This window comes from Erigeron canadensis, chromosome 5 (genome assembly GCF_010389155.1).
Source record: "Erigeron canadensis isolate Cc75 chromosome 5, C_canadensis_v1, whole genome shotgun sequence".
Lineage (NCBI taxonomy): Eukaryota > Viridiplantae > Streptophyta > Magnoliopsida > Asterales > Asteraceae > Erigeron > Erigeron canadensis.
Genome location: NC_057765.1, coordinates 37,151,284 through 37,165,739, shown reverse-complemented (window position 1 = coordinate 37,165,739; position 14,456 = coordinate 37,151,284). Strand labels below are relative to the sequence as shown.

Below are 14,456 nucleotides of genomic sequence, written 5' to 3'. Positions count from 1 at the left end.
AAGTTTATCCAACTTTATAAGTAAAATTTGATAACTTTAATTATTGGATTGATCAATATTAAAATTTGATGTTTCAATTTTGACTATTGAATGTAATTCAATGATTAAAGTTGATTCAACTTCATAAGAATTTCAATCAATAACGATAATTATATTAAGCAATAATGATATTAAGCTTGCTAATAACATGTTATAAATATTTTTGATCTTGGATCAATAATGATGGAGAAAAAAGGAATAGAAAGAGACAGAAATAAACAATTGTATTATGACCCTAATAAGAGTAAAGTAGTCAATACATATTATATATTTGTACGAATTGTAGTTTTAGAGCATATTTAACAGAAATAAACAATTGTATTATGACCCTAATAATAAGGGTAAAGTAGTCAATACATATTAAATAAACAACAAAATCATGTGACATCAAATTGTAGTTTTAGAGCATATTTTAACGGGATTTATCATTTTCCTTCCTTTTAATAGACGCTTGTAATTTACACTCGGACGGGATCAACTGGTTGGGTGTACCATGTACTCACCTAGTTACTTGTACAAATAATTCAACGGACTAGCCTTAATAATGTTTTAGGAAGCATGCATTCTAACCTACAATCCCACATGTGTTACTTAATCACCAGAGAATGACCTTCCGATTCAATCACCATGAAAATGGTACAAAGAGACTGAAAGAAAAATTATCGACCTGCAATCCTTTCTAATCTTTGGTTCAAAATAGGCTCGACACCAAGCTTTATAAGCCGACATAGCTTTTCAAGTACTATATTAGATACATATACAAAGACAGTGATATCAATATCACAACTTTTTCTCAAATGCAAGAATGCACCCTTAGACACTGAACATATGCTTTATAGTTCATATACAACCTACTTATCAATATGATACAAAGTTTAAGCATCATCTACTCGAAACAATGTACACTATCAAATTTAAGAACAAACTAAGTACATGGAATCAACAAGGAGTGATATCAACAAGAGGAAAACTAGTTTGTAATTGTACACTTTATTCAATGGACTCGCCTTAATGGTTTGTTAAGGGAGCCTGCTTTCTAACTAACAATACCACACGTGTATCGTGTTAGTTGATCATCGGAAAATAACCTTGCAGGCTTCACTCACCATGAAAATGGTACAAAGGGATAGAAGAAAGACTTTCCGTGTACAAGCCTTTCTAATCTTTGATTCAAGATAGGCTTGACAACAAGCCGTGCAAGCCTACAAAGCTTTATAAGTACTAAACGAGATACATATACAAAGACGTGCTATATCAACATTGTAACTTCTTCTCAAGTGCAAAAATGCACTCTTTACAATTGAACATATGCTTCATATACAACCTACTTATCAATACGATACAAAGTTTAAGCATCATCTACTCGAAACAGCATACACAATACGCTATCAAATTTAAGAACAAACAAGTACTTGGAACAACAAAGAATGACACTATAAGGATTGCTATAACAAACATGTTCTTGGGATTAGCTCATCAGCAAAGAATGACATTAAGCTAAAACATAGTACGATAACATATTCTATCAACATTACAAGAAACATTCAGTCTAATCCAACCTAAACGAAGGAACAACTAAAAAAAAGCTCGGATTGAACCTTAAGTTAATGGTTCTTTTGCCTTAAACAAGTTTTTCAAAACACAAAATCAAACTACATTTACTCCCCTGATACGCCAAACGCTATAAAAACAACAACATCAAATCGTTAAAAACCCAACACTCGATCAACGTAAGCTATAACTCAACGACGACCTTCCATCATTATCACTACCAACAACAGAAACCAAACCGCCTTCAACGGCATCAACTTCATCCAAAAACAAATCATCAGGACACCTAAAACCCGAATGCAACCCAACGACAACGACCACGACAACCAACGCAACGAAAACATTCATTCCAACGCTAGTAAACGCTAACGCGAAAACAGTCAACAAACTCAAACAAACAAACACAACTCTATCGTCAACCACACGGTTAAAAACCATAACAGGCGTATCGCGATAAAAGTAACAAAAAACCCACAATACAAATACTACTAAAAATATGATCATAGAAACAGGATGATAAATTAAGCTAAGGAAAATAATAAGTAACATAATCATGGAATAATTGACTTGAAAATAATTAAGGTTTTGTTTGATACGAGAAATAGCGTCTTGGTAGGTAAGTGGGAGAGAAAAGGCGGTGTGATCGAAGAAGAGTGGCCATGGGCGGCGTTTGGCGATGAAGTTAACGGTGTGGGAATGAGCTTGAGTTATGAAAGACGGCGGAGATGTGGTGGTTGGGATGCCGGAATAAGAGATTTTAGACATTGTTTGGATTTTTTGAGAGATTTGGGAATGGGGGTTATTGTAACCCTAGATTTTTGGGGTTGGGATTTTGGAATGAGATCTGGGAAGATGGTTTGTGGGAAGAGAAAGAGTGCCACGTGTTTTTTCTTTTGTTAAGTTCAAAGGATGTAGATGCTAATGACTTGTTTTTGTTTTTAAAAAAAGAAAAAGAGAAGATTGGATAGGAGAAGAAAGGATAAAAAATTATATTTATAAATTGCATTCTTGAGTTTTATCATTTAAAAGAAACAAAAGTGAATAAAAGGATTTAAAGACATTCTTGAGTTAAAAGAGAAGGATAAGAAAGGATAAAAATATGTAATATTACATTTATAGCTCCATGGTTATTATAGTTCATATAAAGGTTTAAAGGGTATATTGATAAATTTATAACTTTTCCTTTCAAATCATGCCAAATATGGAAGGAAAGTTTTTAGCTTTAAAACCCCTCACCTTTCCTTTCCATCACTTTCTTTTCTTTTAATCAAAAAACTTAAGAATGCAAAAATATAAGTTTTCCTTTCCTTCCCTTTCTTATCCCATAAAATTAAAACTCAAGAATGCACCCGTTCACAATGTATACACCAAAATGATGATAGTATAAGTTACAACTTACTTTTAATATTCACATAATATTGAAATTATACCAATTTAATTAACTAATGTTTTTCTTTTTTATATTTCTATACCAACTAATGTTTTTCTTTTTTATATTTCTATACCATAAAAGGATAAGGACCTAATATTTTACATAATCTTCTTTATCATTATAATGAGCTCGTGAATCTCCTCTCATTTATTAATTTTCAAATACACTAACATGCCACTACGATTATACCTATGAGGATCTTTCTTTTCTTCCAATTCCAACATTCTCATGTATCTCGACCCAGTCTTTGACCGTGAAGATGAAAAATGAGGTCGCCTTACACCAATTACTAACAAAGCCTAAACAAATTTTACAATTATCTAATTACAAGCATGCCACGGTTAAAACCTTGGATGAGAGTGAATAGCCTCTGTCAAGTTTACTTGACTAACTCATTATTTTATTTTATAGTTTTATTTGAAGTTAGTATTAAACCTTGCGGCGTTACGGGGTTTAAGTGAATGTGTTTGTGTTTGTTATCAATACAGTTTCATAATCGGGAAAAAGATTTAGGAAAAAAAAATCAAACAATCAGGAAAAATCCAAGACAACACCAAAAACACTATATCATAGATATGTTTTTTAAAAAGTTTGTCATATCGAATGTATATCTATGAAAGAGCAATATCACAATTACACTGAAAATGAAATATATATATATATATAGTTTCTTTATTTTGAGAACCATTTTTTTAAAAAACCATGAGAACTTTTAAAAAATATATTTGTTCACATGTTTTTTTTTATTCATTCACATTTAAAATGATATAAAAACGTATGTTGTAAAAGAAACTTTTTTATAAACCTTCAAAATAGCCTTTTGTGAACTTGTGAATGAATTTGTTCACGTTTTTTGGTTCACATGTGACAAACGACTATATATAAGGTTTCGAAAAAAATTTTCTTTTGCAACATATGTTTTTATAACGTTTCACATGTGAATGAACAAAAAAACATGTGTTCTATTATGAAATTTAAGAGTTCTCACGGTTCTTACAAAATAGAGGGTTCTCAAACGTAGAGCTTAGAATGGAGGTATTGTACCGACATCATATAGCTTATTCGGGGTGAGTTAATGTGTATCCAATTGTAGTAGGGGGTTGGGTTCCCCATTAACATTTTTCCCAGGTAGGGTCGAACCCAAATTAACCATGTTGCCGAGGTATATATGTAATCAAACACGAATTATATAAGGAATTACTCTCTATTGATCAACAATAATTGTATACATCCACTATATATTTTGTTACAAAGTTGGATACGAAACTGAAACGAAATCACTTATATTTATACTAATATCTTCTAGCTAGGTGTTATTCTTTAACCATCACGACTTCTTGAATGAGCGTATCCTCTCTGAACAATTACATGGGTTGGCTGTGAGAGGCTTATAACGGTGGTCCTTTTTCTCAAGAGATGTGACGTTTCTTTTATTCCTATTAATACTTTAAACACCTTGAGTCTTAAACTAATTATAAATCCAACAAACCACAACACTTAAAAGATCGACAACAAAGAAAGCACACTATATTCGCAGACACTCGAGACATAAACAGTAAGTGCAGTTTCCAGTCCGACACTCAAGGAATAAAAAACCATTAATGTCACCATTACAACCAAAGCATACCTCTTTTGGCGGTTTCTTTCTTCTAACGTATGTTAACGGATGGTGATGATGATCGGGAACACTTACATCGGTTCCCTCCTCCAACCAGTTTTCATACACATAATCTCTACTAAGGCAACGAACGTGAAAGGAGTTTTTGCATGTGCCACAATAATAGAGTGGGATTAAGGGGTGCATTTCTTCCTCACAGATGTCGCAATAGAAATCATCAGGATGATCGTCGATAGGGGGACACATCAACGGGACTTCATGTCCCCCTTTGCAATACCGATGAGGAAGTGAGCGTGGCGATTTAAGTGCACAATGCAAGTCTAGTCGAAAGTTACAATTAGCATCATCACATTTATAGCCAACCCGACCATTGAAGTTTAGATCACATATTGTACATCGACTAATCCAGCTAGGGCCAATATGCTGGACGAGATGATGCCGCTTGTGGAAGTAGTCATGCTTGATGATTTTTGGTAAGAATGCACAGTTGACATCAATGCGAAAATCACAGGTTTCACATTTGTACAAAAATGCGTTGCATCTTTTGTTACAAGCTTTACATGTAAAATAAGTTGACTGTGTGTTAAGGTTTATTACCAACTGAAGGGAATGATCCTCCCGGTGTAGTGGATGTTGTTGAAACGTGCGTGGTAACTCAGCACAATATTTGTGGAGGCTGAATGAACACCCATCCTGCTGCTTGCTGCAACTATAGTATGGAGACGAGGACAGTAGGGGTCGCACACAACAATGGCATACCGTTATCATCGGATTATCGGTACTACTACTGCCATCAGTAGGCATCATGTTATTCTTATCTGCTGCTGTAAGGGATAATGGATGATGATGACTCCAGTGGTTAATAATTTCTTGTGATTGTTTGTCATCATCACCACCACCACCTGCTGCTGCTATAGTAGTATTATTATTATTTGCCGAATGAAACCGCAGTTTCAGTGGATCCGTGAATGCGTGTGACATGGGAACATGGAGAATGCCACTATCATTTGTCACTTCTTCAACAAGTCTGAAACCAAAAGAGACACGTACGTTGCATATATACTCAATAATTTCATCTCGCGATCGAGCTGAGGGTGAGTAGTAACAAATCAAAATGGAAAAAAGAAAAACAGTACTAGCTAGTATAGACAAACCAACCTTGGAGTGGATGGTAGTTGGTCTGGATTTGGGAGGCACTTAATGTGGATAAAATATCTACAGTTTGAACAATGATATGTCCATTCGGGTTGCATGACTCTTTTTTTGCACACGTCGCACATGTATTTGAAATTGTAGAACTTCTCTGGGAGTGAATAAACAAGTGAGAGAGGGTGACGATGGTAATGTGGTCGCTCGATTGCAGTTGATAACGTAGCACACGACATGTGGATCAAAAAGTCGTCACAGTGATCACAATGATAAAACCAGTCTTTCTTTTCAGTTTGGCAGGCATTACAGAGGAAGGCAGCAGGTTTTGAATGGAAGAGTAAAGTGTGTTGTGGGTTGTGACCTTCATGTGTGAACTTGCTTATCGACTCTTCCTTGAGTGCGGATGCAGCTTTATCCCTAGCTCTCTCCGCGTCAGCACACTCACTGCAAATAGTGAACTTACATGGCTCGCACCGATAAGCGTCATCAAATACAAGTTGTCGGTCACATGAATCACAATACAAAACAGAGTAATAACTCCATTTTATAGCTGACAAGGGATGAAATGGATGGAGAGGGTGGTAAAACATGTTTTTTTTGCATCAGAAATAACATTAATAGTGGAAAATGGTACCGTAAAAAAAGTAAGATGACCCGGCCACTCAATATATATTATTGTAATTGATATGGGTTCTCTACACAACTTACAATCTATGACTCCTCCTAAGTTCTAATTGCTTCACGCCATCACAAACTTCAATCCGCTTCAGTGGATGCGAATGGATAAATTGATCCACTTGATCATCTTCTTAATTAGTACTATTATCTTTTATTGGATATAATAATATTGACAAAATTAATCAAATGACTGGAAAATAACATACGATACATACATTATTAATATTCTCTGAACTTTAAATAGACGGACCAATATTAATTATCATCCCTAAAAGTTGACTTACTAAACGAGTAAAGCATAACAATTATATGACTTATCGTATATTATCAACTTCGCATATGCATATATATAATATTTAAAAGGGTAGCAGCTCCCATATATCTTTAGTGATACATTTTTTCCTATGCTTATTAACTTGTAATGAACTATTTATTATGCATAAATTTCATATAAACATTTACAATGAAATTTATCTTAATGTAGGGTTAATGATTAAGAAAGAGACAATCGATTAGCTAGATTTTTTTAATTAAAAGTTAATTAGAAAAAAAAGGAAACTTACGTGCATGCCCAAAAAAGAAGGGTGGGTAATTTCATTTTTAAACAACGAAAAGTGTAATTGATTTAAGTCGATCCAGCCAGTGGTGTATGACTTTTTTTAACATGTGTTTACAAAACATGTTATACTGAATTAAAGTACAAACTCATTATATAAACTACAAACTCATTATAAAATGGTAAAAATTATATAAACTGGATATTACTTAAAGTACAAAACTACAAACTCATTATAAAATGGTAAAAATTATATTCTATTAATTTTCATTTTTAGGATCTTTAGCTATATATATATATATATGATACCTAAATATTTACTCTATATTTCACACTTCAAAATCATTAGACCAAAGCAGCTCGTGTCTTTCATGTCATGAAACAACAGGCCAGCAAAGCCCCTCGATCGGCTAAAGGTGTATACTATTTGCTACAAAATAAAAAAAAATAAAATCTTTTTTAAGTGTTTATTTAATTAGTCACTTTTCATTTGTAAGTGGAGACGAAATAATTAAAAATAATTTCATTCAAGACGTAACAAAACTAATATACCTTTTATCATGTCACTTTATAATGTATGTTTATTTTTCCAATTGTTAATCGAAGTAACACATAATTATTTGATTAAAAAACAGTGTTAATAAACAAGCTTTTAAACCATAAAGTGTTTTTATTGCTTAAACAGTGGTACAATATGCATAAATTAATGTATTTAGCGGTAGACATATCAAAAACTATGATACCCATATCACTACCTATAACTACCTATATCTTATTGAGCGACAATTGAGGCACTTGAATTGTCGTTTTCTTCAACTATGGGCGAAGTTACTATTTTTCTTCTTTTCAAATAGGACAAAACTAACAATTTTTATCATGTAATTTCACAGTGTATTGTTCATTATTCCAGTTATTTATCAAAGTAACACATGCTTTGAATAAAGAACCTAGTGTAGTACAAACAGGTTTTTAAACCATAAAAGTGTTTTTGATCCTTAAATCCGTAGCCAAGAGGCACTTTTACAAGCACAAAAAAAGCAAAGTATTTTCTTTAGAGCATTCTAATTTCAAGTAAGTTATAAGGTGCGTTCTGTCATTCTGAAAAGAATAAAAAAAAATTACAAGCTACGTAATTGCGTATGTTCCTTTTAACAAAAAGGAACTATCCTTTTCTTTATGGGTGGTGTCTCTAATATTTCTTCCAGCTAATAATAATAGTAATTTACTTTCTGAAGAGAAAAAAGATTTGTTAAGACATTTATGAAGATTTGAGGTAAACACAAACAATAACGAAAGATCTGATAGTAGTATTCATATAAATTAAAAGAGGTTTTAATACAAAGCATAAATCTGGAAACAATCAACCAGATTGTGAGAAGAACAAATTAAAGGATCTACATCTTGAATATCTTGAAGAAATTTCTAAAAAGAAAAAGTTGTCCCTATTGATCTGCTTTTGTGTTTTTTTTTTAACAGGGATAAAAAGGTATCCGTTATTGAAGATCCAGTACACTAACGGGTATAATAAGTTATAACTCATACTACTTTGACCCCTCATCTTCATGCAAAATACGCTTCAGCCCTTCAACTTGATTATACCAATAACACATGCTATCTCGTACACTTAGGAAATGAGCTTAGCTAAGATTGAAGAAAACACCATCACCTTCACAACCCCCCCCCCCCACAATCTTAGCGGTAGTTACTTCCTTCACCCAGTAGAACAGAAATTATGAGTTAAAAGAACGGACCGAGATAAGAATGTAACCAGGGGGTAAGATCTCTAGTGAAATACAAAATGGTCACAAGGCCGGAACACTCAGTCACACCGAAGGTCTTTTACCCCAAGTGCACTGAGTGTGGGCAAACCAATAGTCAACAATTGAGAAGGTGAATATTTGAAAGATAATCGCTTATCTTATTTATTTGTTTATTTAAAAAAAAATGTATTGCTGACGAAGAGGTGCTGATGGGTCAGCAAAGTTCATAGACTAAGGAGAGGTCGCTGATGAAGCAGATCTGCTACAAACTTAAGCAACTCATCTGCAGTAAAAAAGACTCAGCAACCGCCACAACACCGACCAAACTAGACTGGAGTTGTTCACAGAAAATGTCAACTGGTGGAAGACAGACTCATGACTGAAGTGACTCACTGGAGTATTCAAGTAACCACTGGTGGACTGATATGATTCATCACTGGTCGTTGATAATGAAATGCTGAAAAGATTCACTGCCATGTTGCTGAAGGCTTCATCAATGATGGATATTTGCTGAGAAAACTCACTGATGCAACTGCTCGCTGAAGTGTTTCTTGCTGATCTAAGTAACGGTTGGTCACATCTGGTGCTGACCAGTTCTACTTCACTAACCGTACTCCGCTGAAGTTGTGGCAGCAAGTGTAGTCGTTGATAATTACTCGTTACCAGCGAGTTAAGTGAGGCTTGTCTGGGGTGTTTAGCTTCGGTGAAGACATCTTCGTGTCAAGTTTAGCACAATAACATGATGGTCTAAGTAAACGGAGCATTTCACTGGTCACTGGTAGAAAATTGTCGATACAAGGCTCACTGAAGTAACTTGCTGGCTTAAACACTTGCTTGTCACACTTGATGCTCGGTGGAAGAGCATTGACCAGTTTGCTTTAAGGAAGCAAGGCATAACTTTTTAAGCTACCACAATCCATGTAAAAACAAACATCTTCAACAAATAAGCAGTAATCTTTTCTTTGTTCCAGCTAGCCCAAACTCTGCAAAAAAGACAACAAACCAACAGAGAGCCAAAAATATAATAAAAACTAAGGTATCTGACCAAACAAAAAAGAGTAAACGGAAAACAAGACTTTTAGTATTTAATACTCAAAGGTGTTCTAAAAGTCAAAGATTTTTAAGATTTAAAGCTTTTGGAATTCAAAGACACAAAATTTGATGATTCAAAAACATTTTCTTGTATTTTAACTAGCTCAACTTTACCAACAAGGTTTTTTAGAACACTCCCCGCTCAACATTAGATACCCTTAGAAACTCATATCCTCCCCTCAATCTTGCAGTTAGATACCAAAAAATATGGTAACTAATTGATCACAACTAATAGAATAAATATCAAAAAAGTATCTAGCGGTAAGATTGAAGAGAGAAACCACAAACCATAATTAAAATAGTGAAAGATATAAGAAACTTTCCCTGAGCACCAACAATGTAAATTTTGTAGCATAAATGCAAAGAAACAACTCAGAACAAGTCATAAACATTACTATCAAAAATAAAAGACCTCCCAACAAGGAATAGAACACAACCATAACACCATAAGAGAAATGTCTACATCAGACATATAAACATAAGATATAATCATCATAAAAGAGGTGTCTGGAACAACATCAGACAACCAATCAACCATAAGTGTGAGGAATATAAAGACTAATCCAACTTAACCAAAAAATTTTACAACTTCACAAGTAAAGGAAACAACTAAACATGCAAAGAACATAAAGACTAATTTGAGTTAAGGGAAACTTTTATGACCTCATCACAAAAAATAGGGACAATTTTAGCCCTAAAACAAACATCCAACACCTTGCAAACATGAAACAGATAAACAAGAACCGGTTTTCTTATAAGTAAAAAACCACCTTACTAAGTGTGAACTTTGTATTCACACTCAAATAAGAAAAAAACTCCAATCATTGCCTGCAGCAATCTGCACTATAGTCTCATGGTCAAGACATATATCATTTACCAACCAATACAAGGTAAAAAAAAACCCTCAAACAACCATCATATAACCACAATCCAAACAACAATGGTCATACAGATCAACAAATAAGAAAGGCCGTCATGAAGACTAAGAATGCCCAACATAGATAAAAGGGGCTGCCATAATCGGCTAAGAATGCCCAAAACACATAAGACAACACATAAGGATCATAAGACAACTTTCAAAGGGAAGATGAAATGAAACGGTGATAATAATTTCGATGGTTAAAGACTTGTGTCACAAAAAAAATGGTGAAATGGAATGTTTTAAAGGTTAAAGATTAAAGGTTGATGGTGATAAGGTGGTAAAAAAAGGTTAAGGTTATTAGGTTAAGATTTAAAGGTTAATGGTGTTTAAAACCTTTGGTTATATAGTTTGTTTGGTTTTGAAAGGGTATAGCTGGATATTTGTGGTATAAACTTGAAGGTGGAAGATCCACAAATAACACAATGATCATATAAAGTATACAAATAATCAGAGAATCATAACAAGCATGCCGCATACACACAACTAAGAAGTACCACAAGGCTGCAAATCCACAATATTCTAAATAACTCAAAGAAATCATACCAAGATAGAAAAGTCCACACTAAAATAAAAAAGAGGTTGTCATATAGACCAACTTGCCTGAGACAAAGAAGGGCAAAAATGCCATAATGATCGAAGATCAACAAATGCCAAGCAACACATAACAATCATAAGACCCATATATTATAAATTGGTCAAACAAACAATCAAGAATCAAGACAACTATGAAGGATAATAATAAAAAAAGACAATAGTAGAAGGTTGCAATCAACAAAAGTACGACAACATATCGTGATATCGAACATATTCTCTAAAGCAATAACATACCAAGACATATATAGCAACACTATAGTGAAAGCAAAGTCATCAACCAGATTTACATTAAAAATATTCACCATGTGAAAATACAAAACATCTTGCAAATTGCAACATCAAATCAACCAAGAGCATATCAAACTAAATCAAAAAAGGCATGTCATTAAAGACAAGATCAAAATTTCCTTTTAGATTCAACAAGCATAATCAACCAATATAGACAAGCAAATAACCTTACCGCCGAGCATAAACAGTTAACATCGAATAGATAGTATCAAGTGAGTACCAAAAAAGCTAAGCTCAGAAGAACTGGGTAACTACTTAGTAACAAACCATCAAGCATATGAACAGGTACCGAACTTAAAATTTCCATCCTCCTTTTAGTTTATTATTTATTATTATTTTCCTTCACAAACAACCTTCAATTATCAAGTTTAGAGTTTACTAGCATACGAACATGATTCCAACAGAGCATAGCCAAATACATCTAGCATTCATATTCCTAAAAATATTAAATTGTCCAAAACGAGGTGAATGATAGTCAGGTAAACAACTCCAAGCATTTACCAAACACAAAACTAAAAACAATCAAATAGTTAAGACAGGGCCACCTGAATAACATATTCTACACTAGAACAGATCCCTTTAGATGCAAAGCTAGCATGAAATGACGAAAGAACTACATTCATAAACTTAGCAAACACAACCAGTAAGATATAGTTGCCAATACGTGCAAGAAAATGACACGCACACAAGAAATACATCATCAAGCAACATAAATCAATCAAGAACAACTAAAAAAGCCCTTGTCTATAGGCCAAGTATTTGAGCAACGGGCAGTTTACCCTTGTCCGACACAAGAGCTCGTTGATGAAGGAACTTGCTACAGAATCAAGGTGAGAAGAGAAATCCTTACAGTGGGAACTTGGAAGATTAACAAACCAATTACTCTAGAACTTATGAGAAGTAGTGGAAGAACTTTAACCCCCAATAACCAGGACCCCGGTAGACAGCCTTCGGTTAATGAAGACACAAATCGTCAAGAGTAGAATCGCAGCGGAGCAGAAGAATAAATATCCAGACTGGAATCAACCAACATAATACAAATCCTAACAGGAGGTACCCAAATCGAGACAATAATACTAAACAATGTATAATCATATAGAGATTAAAAACCTTAAACAAGGTATAACCCAAATCGGCAATGACTATATCGAAATCAATAACAAAAAAAAAACTTAATTAACCAACATATAAAAGGAGACAATATACTGCATCAAATGTCTGAAAAAAAAAGGTATTGAAGGTTCAGCCTCAAACACGAGCAGGAAGAACCAATCAATCAATATTTAAATCCTATGATAAGTAGTAAATATAGATTGAGAAGACAAAGATAATATGAGAATTAATCAATTGAGTATGAACCTTATAAGGAAATACCCAATCGAGATAATGATGATAATGATGTATAATCGATCGATGGAGACTCAAAACCTAACAAAAGGCTTAAGCCAAATTCGAGAAAAGAGTAAAAAATGTAATAATCAACCAATTTGAATCCAATCACTCAAAAGAAGGGAAATCAAACCAGGATAACAACATATATAAAGCCCCAATCTGAGAAAAGAACTAAGTAAAAGAAAAACAGCCACCGTTGAAAAATTATCTTAAACTATCTAAGAACTCCAATCTTAGTATTCAATAAGAATCCAAGAAGGATATATAAGAATCAATTGATTTTGGACTCAAAACCCTAAACAGGATAAAAGCCCCAAACCAAGATAACATATCAAAATCAATCGAAGATAACTCAAACCCTAGAAAAGAGTTGAGCTACCATCGAGATAAATAGAACCTGACTCTGATACCATGAAGAGAAAAGAGATTTGTTAAGACATTTATGAAGATTTGAGGTAAACACAAACAATAACGAAAGATCTGATAGTAGTATTCATATAAATTAAAAGAGGTTTTAATACAAAGCACAAATCTGGAAACAATCAGCCAGATTGTGAGAAGAACAAATTAAAGGATCTACATCTTGAATATCTTGAAGAAATTTCTAAAACGAAAAAGTTGTCCCTATTGATCTGCTTTTGTGTTTTTTTTTTAACAGGGATAAAAAGGTATCCGTTATTGAAGATCCAGTACACTAACGGGTATAATAAGTTATAACTCATACTACTTTGACCCCTCATCTTCATGCAAAATACGCTTCAGCCCTTTAACTTGATTATACCAATAACACATGCTATCTCGTACACTTAGGAAATGAGCTTAGCTAAGATTGAAGAAAACACCATCACCTTCTCAACACTTTCTTATATTTACTTGAAAACAAAAAAAAGTTACAAAATGTGCATCTTTAAAAGTAAACGCCTCTTTAATAAAATAATACTTCTCTTTTCTTTACAGGTGGTGGAATCTAACATTAATTCCTTCCATCTGTCTAATAGTTGTAGTTTTACATTTTTCTAATCTATACCTACTTATAAAAATTATAGCCCCTTTTAATTTTAGAAATGTTTGAAAGTTACATTAGGCGATATGACAGAAATACCCTTCTTTTTATTTTAATCACCCTTTTTTATCCACTAATTTAATTATCACTATCAATATACCTAAAACACCTTTAATGGAATAAATTACACCACCAATCCTTAAACTTTTAAAATAACTACACTAAACATAATTATATCAATTAAATTTACATGAACAGCTTATACTACTCGTCGTTACCATCACCAGTCGTCACCACCCATCACCACCGCATTGTCGTTGTCACCGCCGCATTGCGCGGACACCATGCTAGTTACTTTAAATGCGAAAAGAAAAGAATTACC

The 14,456-nt window shown here is 33.5% G+C and overlaps 2 protein-coding genes across 2 annotated transcripts; both read right to left on the bottom strand.

Moving 5' to 3' along the window:
• Window positions 1–1,532: 1,532 nt before the first annotated feature.
• LOC122599735 (PRA1 family protein E-like) lies at window positions 1,533–2,482 on the bottom strand. The gene has a single exon (XM_043772294.1). The coding sequence runs from the start codon at window positions 2,353–2,355 to the stop codon at window positions 1,765–1,767; it is 591 nt and encodes a 196-aa protein (XP_043628229.1). The 5' UTR covers window positions 2,356–2,482; the 3' UTR covers window positions 1,533–1,764.
• Window positions 2,483–4,547: 2,065 nt separating this feature from the next.
• LOC122601727 lies at window positions 4,548–6,379 on the bottom strand. Its single transcript, XM_043774465.1, has 2 exons — window positions 5,799–6,379; window positions 4,548–5,667 (listed from the first exon to the last, which is right to left on the bottom strand). The coding sequence occupies exons 1-2, from the start codon at window positions 6,377–6,379 to the stop codon at window positions 4,548–4,550; spliced, it is 1,701 nt and encodes a 566-aa protein (XP_043630400.1).
• Window positions 6,380–14,456: the final 8,077 nt, after the last annotated feature.